Raw genomic sequence first — 25,495 nt, 5'->3', positions numbered from 1 at the left:
CTTCTTTGGAAGCCTACTGGGTGGAAAGCTGAAACTACAACTCTTCTATGAGGCATTTGGCAGAAGAGGTAGAGATTTTACACAGAACTTGTTACTGCTGATTTCATAGACATATTATTTTATAGGTCTTCTACAATTAATTTTTTCAGCAATATTTCCTGGCTTTTTAGCACTTGTGACTGCAAGACTGAAAATGCTTTTCCTTTGCCTTGACTCATAAACAGCTGTTTGTCTAAGATTAAAAATTCTAGGAACTGATTCTTTCCCATCAGAATCCTAGAAACACACTCTTATCTTCCAACATTTAGAATGACTAACACTCGGCCCAAGGCTAGTCTGATTCTCTTTGTAGGTACTGTTATTTCTAACCATGAGACAAACTTCATTTTCTGTTTTTCCAGGGCACTCCGAAATTTCACTAAGATTGTTTCCAGACATGGATTTGTTTTTGATAACTTTTTTTCTGGCTCTCACTAAGTGATTTTTATACTGGATAGGAATAATGTGGGTTGTGCATATTTATTTTCAAGAGTTCAGCACAGAGATACATTCTTTGATCTTCTGCTTCACTGCAGTGCTTGTTCTGATTTCCAGGATGAGAAGGTGTACGTTCTAGGATTACTCTCGCATCACTTTATTCTTCCCTCTTTTGTCTTTTACATTTCGCTCTACTTTCATGAACATGAACTTTTTAAGTTAATTTTCTTATTTATTAATTTGGCTTTAAACACTGTGTTTATTATATCACTAGCCTTGTTTTTTTTCCTCTAAGAAATCCTTTTGCTCTTAGATGTCTCTCATCTCTTGGAATCCTGGTTCTATTTTAGCAGTTTTAGCAATTGCCTTTGAATCTTAGTGATTCTAGTTTTTTTTCCTTACTGCTTTCAATCTGGTGTTCTTTACTTACTCTACTGATTCTTTTCATTATTTCCTTGACTTTTTGTAGCTAAGAATATGTATTAGGACCTGCTTTAGGCAACTTCATATTTACAGATGAGGTCAGTATCAGCAGTTGAAAAATACAATGGATGTCTCCTGGCCTTCCCAGGTGATCTTGGATTAGTGAGTGGGTGGGCTTTCCTTATAAGAATGGGAGCCATGAGAAGACCAGAGGACAGAATTTCTTACCCAGTAGGCTCTGTGTTTTGTGGAATCTCAAAGGAGCCAAAATCCTTAGCAAATGCATTGTCAAAGGACGTTAAGGGAAAATAGTGGGGAAAAGATTGCCAAAACAACCAACCAAGCAACCAGTATACCAAATTAAGTTTGAACTTCAGAAAATCAATAAATACTTTTTTTAGAATCACTATGTTGGTCTCAACTCTTGGATACAATATGAAGAAGCATCAGGGGCAGGAATTCTGGTGGGGATCTTCAAGTCCTTGGCTTGCTCTGCTCTTACCTTTTCTTAGAGAGACTTCCTTGTCTACTTTGTCTGTGAAGCCTTGTAAAACCTTACAAAGTTGGCTGTGCTACAGTACAAGAAGTAGGAAAGTGGGCCCTGGAGATGGCAGGTGGAAGTGAGCTGAGTACCATACTGCTCACTGTTTCTTCTATGTTTGAGGTAGGAGCCTCAGGTTCTACCTGTGTTATGTCTCCCTTTGCTATTGGCCTGACCAGCCTCCCTGGTAGCTCACCGTAGCCAGTTCTCCACTTTATACAGCATGCTATCTACCCTAAGTAAAGGCTGCAGAGGACATGTTGGTTCACGGTTCCTGATGCAGCATACTCGTTTGGTCCCCTATGTCCTTACAATCAATTACAGCTAGCGTCAAACTCCTCACAGTAACGACTCCAAAACTTGGCACCCTGTCTTGGCTACTTGAAATCTGATGTTTGGGTAACCTATGCATTTACTTCTCAGGCAATCCTTTCCTGTGCTTACTCATAAAAGGAACACAAAGGGCATAGTTTATGATGATGTGGCCAAACAACTTAGTAGTCCTGACATGAAGCTCCCTATAATTTTTTCCTTTTGTGTGGTCTTTAGTCTATGAAATAAAAAAAGAAACAAGGAACTGACTGGCCCATTAATGCTTAAATCAAGGAGATCAAGCAAGACAGTAAACAATGTGAATTGGCAGTCTGCATACCTCTGCAGGAGCTCTCTGAACCGGACCACAAACCATTGGGTAGACAAAGGAGGATGCTGCTTCCCACGAGGTCAAATCCAGGGTGACAGCGGACCCCACAGGCTGCATTGAAGTGGTTGTTGCAAGTGTTTTGGATAAAGTAACCATTTTCAGGAGGTTTCAGGGCAGGGCAGTGGACAACTAACATTTATAGAAATAAAATCAAAACGCATAGTTAGCCTTTGGTGTGCTTAAGGGAGCATTTTAGACAAAGCTCTCACTTCTTCATTGCATTTCCATAAACTGCTTCTGAATTTGTGAGTTTTTGGAAGAAGAACTTTTATCTGACATTCCTTAGGTACTTATTCCCAGTTATATTTTAAATGGAGTCTGAGTATCATTTTTCAGCTTTAAAACATATTATTGGGATATCTCTGTGGGCATGACATTTTCTGATCTTGACGACTATGGTTGGGAATGCTTGGAGACTGTCTCGCAGACGTTCTTATTTGGGGGCTCAGTGCTCAGTGTGGTCTTGTAGAAGTGGAGGGAGCTTTAAGTGGTGGGGCTCAGTGCAAGGTTGGTTAAGTCACTGGGGCATCGACCCCAGAGGGTATCACTCACTTCTTATGGGATCTCAGGTAGTTCTCCCGAGAGGGCTGTAATAACAGAACAAGCCACTCCCCAGCCTCTCTGGCTTCCTGTCTGGTGATGTGATCTCCCCCCCTACAATTGCTCCTACCACTGTGAGACCATTTGCCATGAGGGCTTCACCAGATCTAAGTTGATGGCAGTACTGTGCCCTTAAACCTCCAGGACTATTAGCTAAAGAAATCCCTTTCTTTTTAAAATTATCCATTCTCAGGTATTTCATTATAGTAATGGACAATGAACTAATACATTGACTTTTACTTGTCATTATTTTCCCTTGTAATTGAGATGATGCAAAAATAAAGATCAAATAAGATTAGCAAAGTATTTTTGCTGCAGACCCCAGGACCCACAGCTTCTTGTACATGGAATATGCTATTTAAATATTTTTAAATTTATTTACTTATTTGAAAGGCAGAGACAGAGACAGGCAGAGATCTTTTATCTGCTGGGGAAATCTTCATCTGCTGGTTCACTCCCCAAATACTCATAACAGCTGAGGTTGGGTCAGGCCAAAACCAAAATCCTGGAATTCAAACCACGTCTCCCAGATGGGTGGTAGGGACCCAGGGACTTGAGCCATCATTTGCTGCCTCCAAATGTTCACACTAACAGGAAGCTGGATAGGAAGCAGAGGAGCTGGAACTCAACCCAGGCACTCTATATGAGACTGAGCCATTTCAAGAGGCAATTTAACCTTTATAGTGAATGCCTGCTCCTATTTGGATCTTTCATTTTTGATATAATAATGAGACACTTTACTTATGAAAGGATATTTCTAAATGAATTAGGCTACCACCAGGATTGAGATTAGCTCATTAACTCTTTTGTTATTCAACTTTGTTGTAAAATTGTTGCTCTCTTCTTCAACTTTAGAATTCTTTTCCCCAAGTACTAAGTCTGATTTCATAGTTACTCCCACGATCACAGTCCCCTTTTTTTTCCGGAGCAAGATATGGAAATGTTCAGTATACAAAATGTATGAAATAAAAGCTAGCATTCCCGGGGCCAATGCTGTGGTGTAGTGGGTAAAGCCACTGCCATATGTGCTGTCATCCCATATGGGCACTGGCATCCCATATAGGCGCTGGTTTGAGTCCTGGCCGCTCCACTTCTGACCCATTTCTCTGCTATGGCCTGGAATAGCAGTAGAAGCTGGCCCAAGTCCTTAGGCCCCTGCACCCACGTGGGAGATCCAAAAGAAGCTCCTGGCTCCTGGCTTCGAATCTGCACAGCTCCAGCCGATGCACCCAATTGAGAAGTGAACCAGTGGATGGAAGACCTCTCTCTCTGCCTCTCCCTCTCTCTCTGTGTGTAACTCTGGCTTTCAAATAAATAAATAAATCCTTAAAAATATATTATAAAAAATAAGCATTCCTGTCACCCAAATATGACTGCAGAAAGGGGTTTCACAGCTTATCCTCAATGAGTTGGATGCCAGCGCCAGCACAGTTTCTCTCCGAGAGATCAGCTTCTTCATTTCCTTACTTACCCTCGCAGGTCTGGCCAGATGCCCGGTATCCCTCCCTGCAGACGCAGTCCTCAGGGGACGTACTCCCAGGTGGAGAGGTGTGGTTTTCATCAGGACATGGAATGCACGTGCCGATTCCTCCTGGAGAACCTTCCGGTTTGTAGGTCCCCGAAGGGCAAGCTGAGGACAGGAAGTCAGAGAAGCCCATTTTATGTGGCACATGTCATTGAAAGTGAGCAAAGTATCTGAAATTAACTGGGGGGTGGGGGGAGCAAAGCACCAGCTTTGCATAGAAATAATAACATAACTCAAACAAGGAGAGAAACAAGATTTTGTTTCAAAGCCTGACTATTTGCAGGTTATTTAGAAGTCTCTTAAGTTTCACAATGAGTCTGAAACACAACATAACACAGCATGATATGTTTGGGCTGATTCATGGGAAAACTCAAACAACATACATTAAGGTACTAGGGTGGTCCCAATGGAATTTTGGGTGTAAAATATTTGCTTCCTTCCCCAAAAATGTTATCTTTAGCAAGAACAAACAGGCCACCCTCCTGCCTTTAGAATCTCCACATTTACCATGAGAATAGCAAGGGAGCTCTTCCTGTTACCTATCCCACCCTTCTGGATGGTCTGTTGTTTTTATTTTGAGCAGGCCAGAGAGGATGGAGAATTGAAAATCAGGCCCTCTGGGTTTTGTCCCTGCCTGGTAACTGAATGCCAATCTATTTGTCAAGTTTTTTTTTTTTTTCCTTCAAACTTCTACTTAAAACCTGAATGCTAAGGGGCCTTTTGGGTTTTTCCCTCTCTTGGAAGCCCCCCTCCATGCCACTCTGGCAGGAGGTCTTTGACTCTAATAAATCTTTGTAAATTAAAAAAAAAAAAGTACTAGAAGTAATTAATGATCTTGAACACATAACAGAAATTATTTTTTTTTTCAAACCATGATAAAGCCTTACTGTTGCTTTGGTGCAATCTTTATTTAAGGGGAAAAGAAAAAAAAAATTTCAGAAAATGGTCAGGACAACACTTAGGCTAAGTAGCAGGGTTCCAGACAGAGTTTCCATTAAAGTCCCTTCTCCAACCTGAAAGGTACAGGTGTGTATGCACACACATATTCTCTGGGTTACTCAAAGCGTGCCCATGTACAAAGAAATGCTCATCTTAGGACCTGCTAACACGGTGTGGGTGGCCATGATAGTAATATTAAAGTAAGGACTTTGAAAAGTCAATTTGATCTGACCTCAGAACACCTTGCTACAGAAAGGAAAGGATAACAAAATCTTGATAATTAGGATACTCTCTATTCTCTCTTCCATCCAATGCAGCTCCGCCTGCGCCACAGACTGCACAGCCCTCTCCTAGCAGAGAGTAACTGGGGATATGCAAAAGGCACTGGGCTCACTGCTTCTCTTCAAAGCGCTTGGAAAGGACAAGGAGAAAGTGAAGGGCTTAAGGGGAATAACACAACTGATGGGAAATGGATTCTTTGAAGAAAAAAGAATTAGAGACCATGCCCCTCTGAGGCTCACAGAAAAAATAATAGAATATTAAATATGAAATCTAATTGACCTTGCTTCGAATCCCCTCTCTGCATAGACAATGTGGATTTGAATTTGTACCTTCAACCCTCTGGAGTTCTGCATCTACAAAGTGACTTAGAATTAAGAAATTCAATGATAGATAAATTGTGGAATAAAGGAACTTGCAGTGCTCCGTTAAGGTAACCAAATGTAGCACGGTTCCAGCATGCAGGTGATTATTCAAAAGAGTGGCGACCAAGGACTGTCTGACTTCTGTGGTGATATTTTACATAAATTAGCCAATCTAAACCTCAGAGTATTACTAAGTAGTATTAAGTTATTAGCATTAACACACATTAATCTTGCTAGTAAGCATTATTATATCCATTTTAAAGAGGAGCATATGGAGGCTTGGAGAGATTTGATGACTTTGATGAAAGCTACCCAGTTTGTGGAGGCACAGCTAGAATTTTGAAGCAATTGAAGTAGGCAGGCATATAGCTTAAAATTGATTAGGTTTGTGAGCTGGAAAACCATGCCTTTGCCACGCCCCTGTGTGACCTCATCTCCCTACCTGGCCACACCTGGGTGCCCACCAGCGAATCAGGTTAATTAACCACTCCCCTTTGGAAGTGGGTTAAAAGCCTGGGACACGGTTGTCCCGGCCCTTCTCTTCTTCCCTGGCCTCTTGCCAGGAGTGGGCTTGCTCTAGTCCTACGCCTCCAGGACGTATGGCCTTCGGGCCACATGCCCTAGGCTTCCAGGCCTAGATGCTCCTCCACGTGGCTGGTTCTTGGTGCTCGGTATGAACCCAGATTTACCTCTCTCTCTTAGATAAAGCTCTCACTCTTCTCTGCATCTGATGACAGAATCCGGTGCCCCGACCGGGACTAGAACCCGGTGTGCCGGCGCCGCTAGGCGGAGGATTAGCCTATTGAGCCGCGGTGCCGGCTAAGCTAGCACCTTCTAATATCCAGAATCATTGAGCTAGTTTGTGCCACCACATTTATTGCATTAGAATTCTGAGTTTCTGTCTTTGCATATAATTTCCTGCATGTGGGTGACCCTCCAGATTCTTCCGGTTTCTACCTTGTTCTTCAAGGCTTCTCTAACTTCTTCAGACAGATGCCTGGCTCTCTCTTCCAAGCTCACAAAGTTCGTCATCCTTACCTCTGCACTGGCAAATACCACACTGTATGGGACACACACCTGTCTGCTTCTTATGACAGGCAACATGTTCTTGTCAGTTCAGGGAGTCTCCCAACTATTTGTCCATCCACCGTGTGAGCCAGAAGTCACCTGGAGGAAACAGCTTCTGCTGAAAGGTAGGAGGTGGGTTTGATGTGGATGGCCAAAGCCAGTGAAGTACTTTCAAGGACATTAGCCTTGGAGTGAAGACAACTGAGCTGCAGTCTTGGCTCTTCTAACAAACTATACGGTCCTTGGCAAGTGACTGTATTTTATTTACTTTTCCTACAAAATACAGAAGTCACAATTCATGATGTTTGTGAGCTTCCCAAAGCTAACATTGGATGGTTCTAGAAATAGAATAAATACTAAAAAGCAACTTAAAGAAAACTTCCAGATGAGTGGTCAGATTTTGGCTGCAGAACTTATAATTTATTTTTAAAAAATAACATTATACTAGAAGGAATGGACCTCACAATATTACTCTCCCAAAACTTTATAATAATCAAAAGTTTACAACACCGGAGAAAAGCATTTTGGATAAAAATATCCAAAAGTACATTTGGAAATGTATTGTGAAACTCATAATGATAATGGGAAACAGACTTCAGGCAAACTATTTAAAGGGATTGCACAACTCTGGTGGGAGAGGTGTAATCAACTTCCTTGATTCCTAAGGGGGAAAGTTCTTCATCCAAAACCAAGCAAAAGTTGAAAAGATGAAATACATCTGTGATTGGAACAAGTTTCACAAGTCTTGGTAAAGTGCTATGGTACTTTTTAAATGAGATGTTTCCTTCCTGGACATGTACCAAATATTATTTCTTAAATGTTCTTTCTGTTGCTGTTAAAATAAGCGCTTTCTCTTTTTCAGAAACCTCTTGGTGGTTATCAGCTGCTATTACTGGAAGTGTGATTCCTAATGTTATCACTCTGTGTTAACATTGGATTTTTAATCAGCTGACAATGCAATTTTTGGACTGAAGTAGATTCAAACACAACCAGTATGGAATTTGTAAAACACAAACAATTCTCCATTAAATATTAGTTTCTTAGATGACTATCTAAGACATGGTTTTCATATTAACAACACATATCATGTAGTGCTTTACATTTTACAAGATTCTTTCTTACACATAATCGAAGATTAACATTTTTACAATGCAATATATATTGAGAGCTTCTGTTCCTTGCACAACGCATTTCTAAAGTCTAGTGGATCTTTATAAAGAGTATACATTTAGAGCAGCTGCATGAATTGCATTTGGCTGTGTCTATCCCTGTGAATTATAATGGCGCCCTTGGAGGTGTGCCCTTCCAAAGCCCTGGATTCTGCTACATGTAGGCAGGGCGGCAAGAATCCGGGCCTCCAGGAAAATGCTCTGAATTATTACAGTGTAAGACTTCCTTCACATTTATGGATTTTATATGAATAAAAAATCTGTTCCTACAAATAGTTGTGCTAGGATTTTGAGGGATTTTGAGCACAGGGCAAAACTGCCCTAGAAAGAATCTGTTATCCTTATGCTCCACAGTGTTTTCACTACAAGACAAGGATCTAGGAATGCATACAGGGACTGTCTTTTTTATTAGGCAGTCAAGATCTTTTCTATTTTCCTCAATGAATTAGAGAAGGAGACTTTCAACCACTGAATTCTGCACACTCTGAATTCTGTGCAAAATGCATTAGCACCTGCCATTCTCCCTGTGATTGGTTAGCTTATTTGGCTGGAGTACAGACAATTTACACCACATTGTGAATTTGAGCACTGTGTGGTGCCATAGCAGCAAATGGCACCCTCGCTGCAGGTTGCCATGCTGCAAATGTAAGCACCTGCTCAGACTCACCAGGAGATTAGTGATGGATCAGGACAAGTCTATCAAAAGACATAAACCCAAACCCTCAAAGGACTGTATATTAAAGAGGATACAGCCAAAGAGAAATTGTCATCTGTTAAGAATTAATACACGGGTATGTTATGCAATATACCCATCCATACATCCACACACATACATGTGTCTATAAATACAATATTTATGAGCATAGAGTATTTAGGTAAAGCCTTTTTTTTGTTGAAAACTAGGTATGCTTGAATGTTTTAAGGTGTTTACTGTCTGGGCAGAAAAATCTGAGATCATCTTGAGTTTTACAATAAAATCTTTGTGGGAAAGTACTCTGAGGACAGGACATCTGAGGATTTTTAGAATTATTTTACCCATCTTTTTCCTTTCTAAAATGGCTAATAACTCAAGATATTACAATGAAGGAATAAAATGTACAACAGACTCAACCAGTTAGGTTAAACTCTTCTTTTAGTGCTTGAAATTCAGTTTGATTCCTATTTTTTACAATTGTAGATGACTTTTCTATAAACAGCTGTTCTCTTTAATTAGCTTAAATTTTGTTCTTACATAAAATAATATTAGCTTTTAAAACTTGTGAGCCTATTGTTGAACTATTTTACATTCCCATTATCAGGTTTGAAAGTGTATAACATTGTATTCTCATTACCACTTGGTATAACAATTTTAAAAATTACCAATTAATCACTAGTTAAATGTGAAGGCCTGAGAATTCAGAGCTAGAGGGGTTCACTTTGAACCTAGGGGAGCTCCTTCTCTGGGATTAAGCCATGTATATGCCCAACAGAGTCTCCCTATGTTCAAGTGGGCTTGAGGGTCTTCCAGGAGGAAACTCCATCCATGGAAGGAACAATATTCAAAATATCACAATCTAGAATGGCATAGTCACTGATCAGTAAGAACAGGTATCAGTGGCAGCAGCAATGCAAAACAAGGTTCTTATACTGACTTATCTGCCAGGTTTTCTTTGTTGGTGTGGATTGTGGGATGGCCCAGTGAACCTGAAAAAGGGATCAGATCAGTAAAGGGGCACTCAATGATCTTGGGGCAGCTGTGTGTTACTAAACAGTTCATGAGTTTAAGATTTTAACAGCATTTCCAACTGTACTGATGCATGCCTGCTGTAAGTTAGCTTGTCCTAAGGCAAGAGAGAATCAGCATACATCAGACCTGGTAACACTTGACCTTACCAGACAGAAAGGAAAAAAGAATGATTCCTAGTGTGTGTGAGATTTGTTTCCCTTTGGGTCCTGCAAAGATTGGTAAGTGATGAGTAAAATCCAAGACCATCGATCCTTTTGATCCTTCCATTTCTTCACCTCTTCTACCTCACATTCGACAAGACACTATGATCTGCGGGGGTTTGGAAACATGGATTTTTCAAGTTGCAGTTTTCCATTTCCATTATTGCTGCACTAATTTAAGTTCCTTCAATTTTGTGCCCCTCTTGATTCTATGACCTCTCTCTATATGTGTCTATATATATGACCTCTATAGATATATGTCTATATATGTCTTCCAGGTTGTCTCACATTCAGTGATTTCTCGCCACTCACACCAAGTGAATATTCCTATCATGTTGCTTTTATCATGCTAATTTCTGTCCCCAAACCTTTAGTGATTCACTGTAGTTAATTAACCAAAGACTATCTCTGCATCCCGGAATTCAAGTAAAATCTGGTCCTTATTTCTTCCCTTTCTTGCCTTGAATCTCACTGTGTTCACAATTTAGCCTCCTTTCCCATCTGTGCAAGCTACATCCAATCCCCATTTCCATTCTCCACAATAATCACACTCAATTCTAACTGCTCAGATTCTTTCCTTCAAATCCAGTTCACATCCCACAACCTCCATAATTAAAAGAAAATATTTTCGAATACCTATGATATTTTCCATTTCCTGTATGTCACCTTATTTTTGTTTTCATTCCAGCTCAGCTGCTTTAGTACTAGTGCAATCATAATTCTTGGAATATGATATACATTCTGACGTCTTTATGCTAATTACAGCTCTATTCTTCCACAGTACCTAAATGATACTCTACTAACAGCTGAAGGAGTCAAGGGATAGATTTGAATGATTTTCCTCTGTGGTTCCCATGACTTGATTTCGAGTGATCTAATTTGCATGGCATTCATTCTAATGATCTGTGTGGTATAGTCTACTACACCTTGAGGTATTCCAGTCATCTAGTCATTTTCCCTTTCATGTGCTCCTGTTGAAATATTTGGGTTGTTTTCTGAATAATATGTATGTAAATATGACTACAATTATTTTATTTTGGCAATTGCAATGCTTTCAACACATCAAATTTCATCCTGTCACCACCTCTCTCCAATTTCATCCATTAAAGGAGGGTGTGGTACAAAGCACGGAATATGGGGTGAATATTCTGCACATTATTACTGGCACTGTCTGACCTTCTCTAAGCTATACAACCAATTGGAAAATTTCTTTTCCCATCACTGTCGCATGAGTGATTATGTGTGTAGCCTAGCTGAAAAACTAAATATCTGTGATCCTCAGGAGGGACTAGAAGGATAAGTAATAGGGTGAGGGGGACACAGAAAAGAATAAGACAGAACCCCTTCTGTACTCTTATGCTAGTCATAGCTTAAAAATAATTTATTTAAAAGACAGAGGAAGGGAGCGGGAAAAAAGGGTAAGGGAGGCAGGGAGGGAGGGAGAGAGAGAGAGAAATACAAAGAGAGCAACAGAAAGAATATGTCTGCATCTACCATTCACTGGTTGACAGAGAAAGCAAGAGGGGGAGTGGGAGGGGAAGAGAGAGAGAGAGAGAGAGAGAGAGAAAATCTCCCATCCACTGGTTCACTGCCCAAATGCCCACAAGAAACCACTGCCCATTGCCTCCCAGGGTGCATGTTAATAGCAAGTTGGAATTCTGAACAGAGCTAGGACTCAAGCCAGCCCTCTCTGAAATGAGACACAGGCATCCCAAGCAGTGTCTTAATAGTGGCACTAAAACCTGCCCACAAGTCATAGTGCTAAACAGACAATTAAATAGGAGAAAGTGACATGTTATATAACAACACAAAAGAGGAGCATAATCCAGACTTGAGACGGGGGTAAATTGCTCAGGTTAGCTTTGTTAGTCAAAATGGTTTCAAAGGTGAGGCTAGATCACAAATAGGTGTGAGGGTCAATGGCATTCCAGATGGAGGGATCAACACGGATTGACTTACAGACAACAAAGGACTTAATATGCTTGAAAAAATGAGAGCTCATTCTGGCTGGAGTGCAGAGGAGTGAGGCTAGAAAGGCAAGCAGTGCCAGGCATCTCAAGGTCAAATAAAGTGTAGTCAAAAGTAGGAGTTTATCCTGGCGACAACAGGAATAGTGACAATGTTTTAAGTTAGGGTGTGTAACAAGACCATTTTGGAGCCCTATTGGAGAAAGATTTGGAGGATGATAACATTTAACTCTGAAACACATGGCATAATTTCCTCACTCCCACATATTCCTATATGTAAGGATAAGCTAAGAAGAACTTCAATGTGATTAATTTTGTTGCTTAATAAAAATTATGGTTTTCTCCATAAGTGTTTCTAAAGTTTTTAGCCATTATTTGGTAGCCATTAACCATGTTTTCTTGTTTTGTTCTAGTTACAGTAGAAAAAAGTCATCAGGTAAAACATCTGGGAAAAACTTATACTTATAACCAGTATGGAAAAAAGTATATCAACAGAAGAAATCATGTACACAAAGAGCATTTCTTTCCAGGAAGATGGAGTAGATGAAATTTTTCTTCATCCTCCTAGTAAATACAACTACAAATCCTGAGTATTATATATAAAATAAACATAAAGTGACCCTCCAATGGGAAGTTAAGAAGTCAAATCAGCCAGAGCTCTCGAGATCCAAGGGACAACAAACCCAGTGAGGAGTTTCTTGTGTTTTCTTTTCCCTTATATACTCTAGACTTGGAGTTGGACAAGTTGACAACCCAAACACCAATGTGCATTGCAAAACAAAACAGCAACAAACAAAACGTGCTCTCTCTAGCCAAAGGATGTGGAAGCCTGGTAAGATAGAACACTTCCCGACAACAGACAACAGGGCTGTACTCCTCTACTATAGCCAAATACTTCTGAAAAAACTATGGCCCAACCTTAGTCATATCAGCACAAGCCAAGTGGGAAGCCTAGAACACACTCTTGCAAGTCTGTAGTGAGGCTCCCTAACACCTCTGCTGGAGTGGTACCAGAGAGGGCCAACTTGGAGGATGAGTCATCAATGGTGACCACAGGGATGGGTATCACACCTGATTTCCACCAGTCACCCAGAAGTAACAAGGGGCCCTCCCTGCTCCCTGCTGGGGTGTTGTCCAAGGAGTCTTACTGGAAGATTCGGGACTTTCATGAACACTAAGCAGTAAATAGGCCCTCTCCCTGTGCTGTCAGTGGAGGCCAAGTGGGAGCAACATTCAAGCCATCTTAGCCCTCCCAGCTGGGATAGTATCGATGGAGGTGCAGTGAGGAGCCAGAATTTTCATCCATACCCAGAAACAAGGAGGCTTATTCCTCGCTACTCCAACGCACCGCAATGAGGAGCTGGGTTCCTGTTTTCACTTGGTAGGAACATGGCTGTGCTTCTCATCCTCCTTTTCCAAAGGGAACGGTGTCAGAGAAAGCCAGCTAAAACCAAAGCTTACATATGACCCAGAGTCACAGAACACGATGTGCAAATGTCCAGGTTTTAGTCAGAAATCATAGGTCATATCAAGGACCAGGAGGATCTCAAACTAAATTTAAAAAATATCATTAAGAGGTCAACACAGGGGCTGGCATTGTGGAGCAGCAGGTAAGTCGCTGCCTGCGATGGATGCAGGCAGCCATGTGAGCACTGGCTTGAGTCTCAGATACTCTACTTCCAGTCAGTTCCCTGCTAATACATCTGGAAAAGCAGAGGAAGTCCTTGGGCCCCTGCACCCACATGGGAGACCCAGAAGAAGCTCCTGGTTCCTGGCTCCAGCCTGGCCCAGCCCTGGCAGTTGTGGCCACTTGGGGAGTGTACCAGTGATGAAAGATCTCTCTTTCTTTCTGTCTCTATCTCTCCCTCTCTCTGCAACTCTGCCTTTTAAATAAATAAATAAACTAATCTGTTTATAAAAAGCAAAGAGGCCAATACAGAGATGACAAGGATGTTAAGAATAATCTGAAACATCTTCCGAGCAGCTATAAAAAGAGGCTTCAAGGTATAATTTGTTCTTAAAACAAATGAAAACACAGAAAGATACTTAGAAAAACCAAATGGAAATTTCAAAGATGAAAAATACAATTACCAAAATAAAAAACTCAGTGGAGGAGCTCAATAATAGGATAGAGGGACAGTGGGGAAAAAGAGCAGTGAGCTAAAAGACGAAACAATGGAAATTATACAATCTGAACAACAGGAAGAGAACAGATAATTTAAAAATGAGCATAGCCTTGGGGACATGTGGGACTCTAACAAAAGAACCAGCATTCATGTCATCAGAGTTTGGGAAGGAGAGCTTGGGCTGAAAAAATACTCAAAGAACTAACGGCTGAAATTTTCCCTTTTTTTTTTTTTTTTTTTTTTTTTTGACAGGCAGAGTGGACAGTGAGAGAGAGAGAGACAGAGAGAAAGGTCTTCCTTTTTGCCGTTGGTTCACCCTCCAATGGCCGCTGCGGCCGGCGCACCGCGCTGATCCGATGGCAGGAGCCAGGTGCTTCTCCTGGTCTCCCATGCGGGTGCAGGGCCCAAGCACTTAGGCCATCCTCCACTGCACTCCCGGGCCACAGCAGAGAGCTGGCCTGGAAGAGGGGCAACCGGGACAGGATCGGTGTCCCGACCGGGACTAGAACCCGGTGTGCCGGCGCTGCAGGCGGAGGATTAGCCTGTTGAGCCACGGCGCCGGCCCCAAAATTTTCCCAATTTTGACAAGAGATATAAGCCTGCAGATTCAAAAGGCTCAGGGAATCCCAAACAGAATAAAAGCAAAGAAATTCATGCCAAGACACATCATAATTAAATTTCTGAAAAATAAAAGATAAAGAAAAAAAAATCTGGAAAGCAGCCAGACAAAAAGGGGAGAGGGGGAAGGAACAATTAGAAACACAGAGATTTTCTCATCAGAAACCATGGAGGCTTGAAGGAAATGACTGTATTTTTCAAGTGTCAAAAGAAAAGAACTATTAAAACAGAATTTTCTTCTTAATGAATTAATTCATACCAGGAATGAAGGGGAAATTAAGGCATTATTAGATGCAGGAAAACAGAGAATTTGTCACCAGAAGATACATTTTATAAGAATTACTTAAGGAAGGTTTCAGAAGAGAAAGAAAATACTACAATAGAAATTCAGGATATTAGGAAGAAAGAGCATGATAAGCAAAATATGAATAAATTCAATACATTTTTCTCCTCCTCTCTAATTTTCTATATTATGTTTCATGGTTGAGGCAAAACTGTAATGTTGTCAAAAAAGATCAAAGTAAGTCAATCACATCCATGACTGGGAAGTTCAGCATGGTGAAGATGTTGTTTCTGCTCACATGGATATACAGATACAACTGAATTCCCATGAAGACTCCAGCAAGATTTTTGTTGTAGATGTAGACAACAAAATATATTTATTCCAAAATTTACATGGAGAGGCAAAAGAAGTAGAATAGTTAAGATAATTTCAATAAAAAAGAATAAAGTGAGAGAAGTTATTCTATAGGATTTCAAGATTTATCTAACAGCTATAGTTATCAAGACTATGGTAACTGATAGATTAGTGAAACGGAAGAATCCAAAAATAGAGCTATATGTGTTCATCTGATTTCCAACATGGCAGCAAAAGCAATTCAATGGAGGAAAGAAAGCCTTTTCAAAAAACTGATGCTAGAGACATTAGACACCAAGGGTGTCTAATTAACCTTGACCTACATCTCACACCTTATACAGGAATTAGCTCATGAACTTACATATAAAATAAAAAAAAAAACTACAAAAATTGTTTAAAACAAACATAGGAGAAAATCCTTGGGAATCAGGATAAGGAACAGATCTTAGACTTGATACTCAGCACAACTCAAAGAAGGAAAATTTGATAAATGGACTTTGTCAAAGGCATGTGCTCTGTAAAAGATTCCCCCCTAGAAAAAAAAAACACAAGCTACAGAATGGAGGAAAATATTTGCAAATCACATAGTTGACATAGGAACAGTAGGTAAAATATATAAACAAGTGTCATAACTCAAAAATAAAAAAGCAAACAAACCAATTAGAATATGGACAAAAGACATAAGGAGAGAGCTCACTGAACAAAACATACAGATGGCAAATAAGCATATGAAAAGATGCTCAACATCATTGGTCACTGGGGACATGCAAATTAAAACAAAAATTGCATGTCACAACACACCTATCAGAATCATTAAAATTAAAAATAGTGACAAAGCCTGGCAAGGGTACAGAGAAACAACTGAATCATTCCTATATTTCTTATGGAAATGTGAAATAGTTCAGCCATTCTAGAAAATGTTTGGGCAGTTTCTGTAAAAATCAATCATGCAATTCCAATACAACTCCACAATTGCACTCTTGCACACTTGGTCTAACAAAATAGATTTATATTCATACAAAAACCTATACACAAGTGTTTATCGTAGTCTTATTCGTAAAATTCCCCAACTGGAAACAATCCAGGTGTCCTTCAACAGGCAAACTGGTAAACTAGTCTACATTTATATGATGAAATAAATTATTACGACTTGGAACAACCTGGAAGAAAATCATACCAAGTGAAAAAAGCCAGCCTCAAGATGCCACATTCTATATGATTCCGTGAATATAATATTCTTAGAATGAGGAAATTACAGAAATAGAGACCAAATTAATGGACTCAAGAGATTAAAAAGGAGTGTGGGAGGAGTTGGAAAAAAAAGTAGTTAAGTCTCTAACAGAGCAACATGAGGGATCCTGAGGATGGTGAAAGTTTTCTGTATGTTGACTGGATCATCATCACTATCTTGGTTGTGACAGTGTACTACCATTCTGCAATATGGTACCACTGGGGAAAATTATGAAAAGGATATGGGAAATTTCTCTATACTGTAATTTCTTAAAACTGCACATAAGTCTAAAATTATCTCAAGAGATAAAGTATAGTAAAAACACATTACTTAAAAAGCCCAAGAGAGAAGCAAACATTTCAAGGTACATCTAGAAGCAAAGTAAAGAAACTACCATTTGGAGACTGAAATGTCCTGGTCACTGAAGAAGTATGTTTGGTTGACAGTTACAGATATGCTTTCAAGGCTATTCCTTTATAGACAGTTAGACGCACGGAATTTGTTGCAAAGTATTACATATTGGAAAAGACAATCATTGTGCATAAAGTCATGAATTGGAATTCTGGTTCACATACCAGTTTCACTAAAGCCTTATGGCTCCTCTTTAAATCCACACAATTCTCATTCAAATTATCTTAGGAAATATTTATTTTTTGTTAGCATAAATGATATTTTATCATATTTTTAAAACTTAATTTTTTTCCATTAGAAAATTTACCTACAGTTTTCATCTTGCCACCTGACAAATCTATTCTTATCATGCTAGTGGCTTTCAGTTGGCTCCTTAAATTTTCCATGTGACAATAATATAGCATGCGAATAGTAAAACAACTTCCTTTTTGCTTTGGTTATTAAATACAATATTCTTGATTTGTTAGTTTTATAGTTTTGCCTTAAGTATTTCACATATGTTTGTTTATTTTTTTCTTATAACTTATTCTACAGCTCATGGTTTACATTTGTTTAACTGCCCCCACATTTTGGCAAGATTTGTAAATCTCAAATTTTAGTGGAAAATTCTAACAACATGCTACAAAGAATATTAATGATGTGTTTTATGTGTCTGTTAATTGATCACATAAATGCTAAAAATCCACAGAATCCTGGCATGGTTTATCTTAAAATGTGACATAAATTAAAAACACTCAAAACTATCAGTACATGCACAGGAGCTTTATACACACGCGTGCACACACACACAAACACCATGGTTTTAGGGATAAATTTGGAGGCAATCTCAGTAACTAGATAATATGAAAGAGATAAATGTGTGATTATCCACTTCCTATTGTGGAACTCGGCCTTCCAGATGGCTTACTTTGATACTAAGCCAGTGCTTCTTAGGGTCAGTAGACTCATTCACCTTTGCTTCTCAAAAAAAGGAATGGAAAATTCCTAGGAAGTTGGGAACCAAGCAGAGTTTCCATATGCTGTGCTCTAGTATCCAAAATGCAACTTGCTTTACTTATTAAGTCATTCATTCATTCACCAAAAATTTAATACCTGCTCCAAGTGCACACGCCATGTAACAGAGGCTATAAAAAAGAGGTAAAGACATCTACTGGAATTCACAAAGTGTTAGAGAAGACAGCCTTACTAAAATTGATGATACTACGCAATAAATGTGAACAGAGAGAGGTACAGAAGCGAACCAAAAAGCTAGATCTGTGTCAGAGGTGATTACACAAAAGGACAATTGAGTTTGTTGTGAATCCTGAAGGACTGGTAGGAACTGGACAGACAAACAAGAAATAGGATATTCCAACAAAGGGAATAAAAATGCACACACATGGAGCCACAGAAAGGATCAGATTGTCAGCAGCCACAAGCAGTTTGGGGTAGCTGTAGCACTAGACCCTGCAATGGTCATACCCAACAGATAATTCAACCCTAATTGAATCATATGACTTCAATATTCTGAAACTGTTTAGAAAGAAATACAAAGCCCACTGTTGTTAATCTGTCAAAGACATACCTGTCAAAGACACACCTGCACTGCTAGGATTATTGCTGCACTATTCACAACACCCAAGAAATGGAGACCTAAGTGTCTGTCAGCTAATGATTGGGTAAACAAAGTGCACATATACACAATGAAATAGTAAGTCATTAAAACGAATGAAATCATGTCATTTGCAAAAACACGGATGGACCCAGAGGACACTCTGTTAGGTCCTCTGTTAAGGTAGGCACAGAAAGACAGATACCACATGATCTCAATCACATATGAGATCTAAAATGTTGATCTCGTAGAAGTTGAGAGTAGATTGGTAGTAACGAGAGATGGGAGAAAGAAGGGAGGGAAGGATGGGGGAAAGGTTAATTCATGGAGACTAAATTTTAGGTAGGTAAGAGACAGCAACTCTGATGTTCTATTGCATAACAGGTTAACTACAGATAACAATGCACAGCATATTTTTTTCAAAAAAAAAAAAACAGGAAGAAAGGATTGTGAATGTTCTCCCCATCAAAGCATTTGAGAAGCTGGACATTTTTATCCTGATTTGAACATTACATAATGTATACATGTATCAAAGCATCACATTGTACCCCATAAGAATGTACAATTTTCCCATGTCAGTCAGGAAAAAAAAATGATATTTAAGATTAAAAGAGGAAATGCAACATTATTTTAAAATCTCAAAGAGATTTATTTTAAATTTATTTTCGTTTTTATTTGAAAGGTAGCATGACAGAGACAGACAGACAGAAATCTTCCATCTACTGATTCACTCTGCAAATGCCAACAACATCCAAGGTTGGGTCCAGGCTGAAGCTAGGAGCTTGGAGCTTAGTCCAGTCTCCCATGTGGGTAGCAGCTACACAAGTACTTGAGCCATCACTTGCTTCCTCTCAGGATGCTTATTAGCAAGAAACTATATTGGAAGTGGATGAAGGCCCGTTCTTTCTTTACTGTGTTAATTCCATCTGTCCTATACAGTACAGGGTTTTTCAGCCTCAGTGCTACTGGCATTTGGAACTGTCATGGGATTTGTGGTCTACTGAAGGCTTTCTAGCGCTATCCCTGGCTGACACTAAATACTCATGGCTCCTTCCAGCCATAAGAACCAAAATTCTCTCCAGACATTGCCAAAGGTTCCCTGGAGGTCAAAATCACCCCTTGTGGATATATTCCACTGATACAGCACAATAATTTGTGTTAATCAAGCACTTAATACATTCCAGGTACCTTAGTAAGCTTTTAAATACATCTGATTTTTATAACAATCCTACTAGTGTTATTAACTCTGCTTTAAAGACTGGGAAACTGAGGGCCAAATATTTACCCAGAAAAACATGTAAGCGACAGAATCAGTTTCATGATGAGGATTCATGTCACTGTTAGCAATGACTATTTATGAGTACATAGTTGCATAAGGACTAAATCTCATATATGAGGGATCTAGAAAAAGTTTATGGAAAGTGCATATTATGAGTAAACTCTGCATAGAGTTCAAAGTTTTTTTACATCAACATAAATTTATCTTTCAATTCCATTTTTTCCACAATTTTTGGTAGTGCCCTCATATATGTGTATATGTGTGTGCGTGTGTGTGTGCACATGCGTGTGTGTGTTGGCATCACCAGCACTTAGCATACTGCAAAGTACATCAATGATTTCACAGAATTTGGAATGATGTGCACTTTGAACAATCATAGTTTTTTTTTCTTCTAGCTTGAGCTACCATTTTGGAACTGTTAACTCTGGCTATTGTTCAAACTTGGTTAATCATCTAATATTTGGTGAATGCCAACCCCATGCACACTATGGGCAGTTAGCTACAACTTAGAAACAACTGTTCATTTTATTTTTTAAAATATTTATTTTATTTATTTGAAAGACAGAGTTACAGAAAGAGGTAGAGACAGAGAGAGAGAGAGGTCTTCCATCTACTGGTTCACTCCCAAGATGGCCATAACTGCCGGAGCTGCACTGAACTGAAGGCAGGAGCCAGGAGTTTCTTCTGGGTCTCCCACGTGGGTGCAGGGGCCCAAGGATTTGGGCCATTTGCTACTGCTTTCCCAGGCCACAGCAGAGAGCTGGATTGGAAGAGGAGCAGCCGGGACAAGAACCAGTGCCCATATGGAATGCCAGCGCTTCAGGCCGGGGCATTAACCTGCTGCATGCGCCAAAGCGCCAGCCCCACAACTTTTTATTTTAAAAATGTAAGCTGGAGAGAACAGCAAAAACATTTCTGGGGGTTTCCTGGATGTATAAGAACTCTGCAGTTGAGTGATGTGGTTGCACTGCAAGTCAAAGTGTAGTCTCTGAGGTCATAGAGATACGGTTCTTCAGGCTTAGCATCTTGGTAGTTGAATGAATTAAAACTGGTTCTTCAGGGTTGGCTCTGTGGCATAGTAGGTTAACCCTCTGCCTGTGGCACAACATCCCATCTGGGTGTCAGTTCATGTCTTGGTTGCTCCTCTTCTGATCCAGCTCTCTGTTGATGGCCTGGGAAAGCAGTGGAAGATGGTCCAAGACCTTGGGCACCTGCACCCATGTGGGAGACCTGGAAGAAGATCTTGGTTCCTCGCTTTTGAATAGGCCCACTCCAGCCACTGCGACCACTGGGGAGTAACTCAGCAGCTGGAAGTCCTTTCTCTCTGTCTCTCCTTCTCTATGTCTGTAACTCTGCCTCTCAAATAAATAAAAATTAACATTAAAAAAAAAAACCTGTTTCCTCTTCTTCAAATGAGGAATGTAGCGGGCAAAGACTGAGTACCTAGCATATGGCTATCCACAGACCATTTTAACAAATTCATTTTTCAAAGCTTCAACATTCATTTGCACCTAAATTGAAATCTTGACATCTGGAAACTTCTTTAATCAAGGTGATTTTAACAGGGCCTCTAAGAAACTTTTCCTGATTGTAGGCCCTGTGTTGCACAGCAGGTCTCTAGACAGTACTCATCTTGAATAACTGAAACTAACAAGCAGTTTTTGAGTAAGTCCTAGTAAAGCCTTTTCTAGGGACTTTCCAGAAATAGAGACAATGACTAATTGGCTTCTTTTTCAAGTTAAAAGTTTTCCAATTCTTCAATTTCAATAAAGTTGAAAAATGACTTAAGGAAATTGTCAGCTAATAGATCATTCAAGATAATTTTTTGATGATGGAAAACTGATGTTATTTTTGGCATATAACTCAGGAGGAACTACAAGAACTGAGTGACATCAGATTAACATAACTATTTCAAGTCCCACTTATATATTTAAATGAAGAAGGTTTTTAGCACTAAAATCTACAAAAATTTAAAAAAAGAAATGAAATTGATGATGTATGCTCTCTTATTCAAACAGTGAATAATAAAAGAGCATGGATACATGAAATAATTACTGATCCACTCCACCAAGAGATGAATTCCTAACAGTGTTTTCATATGCAGTTTCAAAATGTACACATTCAGTGAAACAAACAGAAGCGGAATAGAACTAAGGAAATAAAAACCATGCAAAATGGTTTTTGCATTGAAAAGGTGTTTGCTTGCCAATGGGCAGGAGAAGAGAGTAATTTGCTGAAGTACTTAGATCTCAGTGGATACATTTGAAAATCATACAACAGTTGTATTTTAAATGTCAACGCACTTTAGGGAATTATCATCTTTTAATCCTATTGAAAAAGTATAGATGGCCACTCATATCAATGAAGGATGCATGGATTTTAGGTATCTCTTAGGGGTTACAAGAGCAAAAATGTTTGAAGATCATGATTCAATAGATCTTAAATGTTTTCCTATTGTCTCATTTGTTGTTGGAAAGAGTCACTTATAATGTGGCTGGGTAAAGGAAGATGGGAAAAAATTTGATTTTGTAAATTATAAGGAGAAATTGGTCACAATCCTTATCTTGGCAATTTTAGGGCACCATATATAGTTTTATGAAGATTTAAAGAACACAATACACTGATTTTGGGAATTTGTGACTTCACACCAATAGTCTGATTTTCTATGTTTTTATGCTATAGAACCTTGATAGACTGGAAAATGCACTGTCAAGGCTGGATATTCACCTCTTTGAATGTGAAGTTAAGCAAACTAGGATAGTTTAGGCAGCAGTTACAAATCCTCCTTAAGTTGACTGGAGCCAGTATCAACATGCTAGAAATAGTCTCTCATATAAAGCAAATAGGAATACATTGTACAAATTCCTTACACCTTACAAATCCATTGTTAGCTACCTCTAGGGACATTTTTTAAAAGAAAAAAAATCAGCTAAGCTCTGCTTAGAGAACAAGATTTCCAAATGTTCTGGTTCCCATTCAAGAATTTCTAGAGTTCTTTGTCATCTCTCTTTCCAAAAAAAAAAAAAAGATACAACATTAAGACAGGAAAATGTGTGTGTGTAAGCATGTGCAGAGTGGGGGGTGGGGATTTATGTGCATATATTTACATGCATAATAAAATATCCCCACATGAATATTTGAGTGTTTCTATTTCTATAGAATATTTCTATATTTTCCTTCTATGAAAAATAATATGGCTAGAGCTTTGGTTCAAGAAACATAGGTTTCACTCTTGGCTCCTATTCAGCTATGAGTACAATCTTCAATCCAATCATCATCCAAACTCACTGAACCAGAGTGAATCTGCAAAGGATCAGTGTCCTGAAGATGCCTATTGTCTCTGCACTCTGTGCTCTTCAAATCCCTTCAGAGGGAATTCAGAACAGCTGCAACTGCTTGGGCTTACAAGAGTTCACTGCTCTTCACAGCTGATTTGATGATCTACCCGTCTTAAAATGACTAATCTAGTAAATCAACCATCCACTGTATTTAATTCATTCTTGGCAAAGGTTAACCAAACGTAAATATTTTGCTTTCAAATAAATCATGTACATGTTAAAGATGTCTTACCATGTGCCTTTATGCTAGGGATCCTACGCTGTCCAAGGCAGAAGTGGAAAACATGCAGTTGCCTTAGGTTTCAACAGGGACCTTGCATCCATTTAAGGATCTGGTGTTAAAATTTCTTTCTCACCTAAATCCTTCCTCTTGAGCAGACTATGGGCTCTGAGGGCAGGGGTGATACGAAATGAATCAGGAAGTCACTGCCTGTTAGAATCACTAATCTGATGGAGACAACCGTGGTGGGGAAGGGTTCCAGAAGAAGCAGGAATAAAGGTCTGGGGAGTAAAGCAATAGGGGAATTAGAGGAAGTTATAAACAGTTCCAGCTGTGAGTCCAAAGGGTCGAGGACAAATCATACAAAACCTCTATGCCATGCTAAGGACCCTGAAGTTTACTTTATGAATAGGTCATAAATTAAAAAATATTACAGGCCGGCGCCACGGCTCAATAGGCTAATCCTTCGCCTTGCAGCGCAGGCACACCGGGTTCTAGTCCCGGTTGAGGCGCCGGATTCTGTCCCGGTTGCCCCTCTTCCAGGCCAGCTCTCTGCTGTGGCCCGGGAGTGCAGTGGAGGATGGCCTAAGTGCTTGGACCCTGCACCCCATGGGAGACCAGGAGAAGCACCTGGCTCCTGGCTTCGGATCAGCGCCGTGCACCGGCCGCGGTGGCCATTGGAGGGTGAACCAATGGCAAAAGGAAGACCTTTCTCTCTGTCTCTCTCTCCCACTGTCCACTCTGCCTGTCAAAAACAAAACAAAACAAAACAAAACAAAAAAGACATTACGAGTGGTTGAGGCATGACTTGATTTCTGTTTTAAATAATTAATTCTGTTCTTTATTTCTCCCTCAGTATTCGTTGAGCCATATGAAGCTATTATTTTGTAGGTTGAAGATGATCAAATATTGATGATCTCATAAGGGTCAAGCTAACACTTAACAGAATTTGAAATTATATTTTCAATTGTGAATCCATTTCTATTTTGCTTTTCTATGACTAGACTGCAGATTCTGAAGCCAGACAACTTGGTTTTATAACCCAGCTCTATCAGCTGCCTGACACTTGCAAGTTACTTAAACTCTTTTTTTAAAAAAATTTATAAAAATTTATTTAAGTTATACAAGTTTCAAGTATTTCATATATACAGATTTAGAAACACAATGACACTCCCTGCCCACCCTCCTCCCACCCACGTTCCAACCCTTCCTCCTGCCCCTCTCACATGACTTTAGTTTCCTTATCTCTAAAATGCAACAATATTCCAGAGAGCTATTATGAAGATTAAGTGAGTTAATATCTAGCAGTGCTTGGAAAAGTATCTGGCACTATTTAATATTAGTTATTATTATCAATAATCACTTATCTTATCATTCTAAAGTGAAGAATAAAGAAAGTTATACTAGTAACAGAGCTAGAAATGGAATAAAAATCTTTTTATTAGATTGCAGTTCTGCAAAACTGTTCCCCTTAGTGGAAATTCAACGACTAATCCAAGAAGAATATTTTCTCAATCTTTTAAACCTGATCAGTTAGTGCTAAAATACCTACATGTGGATCTCTGAACCATACCAAATATTTGCAGTAAATCAAACTGAGTTAGGTAGATTATTATCATTTTAACAAAATAGTATGCATCCTTTATAAAGCATTGACTTATGACAAGAAAAGTATTGATACGTGAGTGTTTCTGGAGTTTCTCCATTTCTGGTTTCCTAAAGATTAGAATCAAGAGGAAAGAGAAGAGGTTTGAGTTACAAATGAGAGGGAGGGCAGATTTGTAGAGGTAAGCATAGAAGAGTTATGGTTCCTAAGCAAAAGGATGTTCAGTACTGTTATACACGTGAATGAGACCTACATGGACAAAGCACCCTTCCACTTTAGATTATTTACATCATATTTTCCTAACTTCCACAAAATACATAAGCACACACTCTTTAAGACTATGGGCTAAAAGTACATAATGATTTTGAAATCAATTTGAACTTCTGAATCAAGAGAAGTTAAAAGTCAGTTCAAACAGATAATGTACTATAAAACTGAATTCTTTGGCAAAGGATA

The 25,495-nt window shown here is 39.3% G+C and overlaps 1 protein-coding gene across 1 annotated transcript in view; it reads right to left on the bottom strand.

Annotated features, from left to right (window-relative positions):
- SVEP1 (sushi, von Willebrand factor type A, EGF and pentraxin domain containing 1) overlaps positions 1-25,495 on the bottom strand; it is a 214,264-nt gene that overhangs the window by 141,722 nt on the left and 47,047 nt on the right. The window contains exons 4-5 of the mRNA XM_062207773.1: positions 4,216-4,374; positions 2,094-2,273 (exon numbers count right to left, since the gene is read on the bottom strand). Of these exons, the coding sequence (XP_062063757.1) occupies positions 2,094-2,273; positions 4,216-4,374 (339 nt within the window). The remainder of the gene's footprint in view (positions 1-2,093; positions 2,274-4,215; positions 4,375-25,495) is intronic.

The sequence above is a fragment of the Lepus europaeus genome, chromosome 12, assembly GCF_033115175.1.
Source record: "Lepus europaeus isolate LE1 chromosome 12, mLepTim1.pri, whole genome shotgun sequence".
Lineage (NCBI taxonomy): Eukaryota > Metazoa > Chordata > Mammalia > Lagomorpha > Leporidae > Lepus > Lepus europaeus.
Note: the sequence above shows the minus strand (reverse complement) of the source record. Positions and strands in the feature narration are given on the sequence as shown.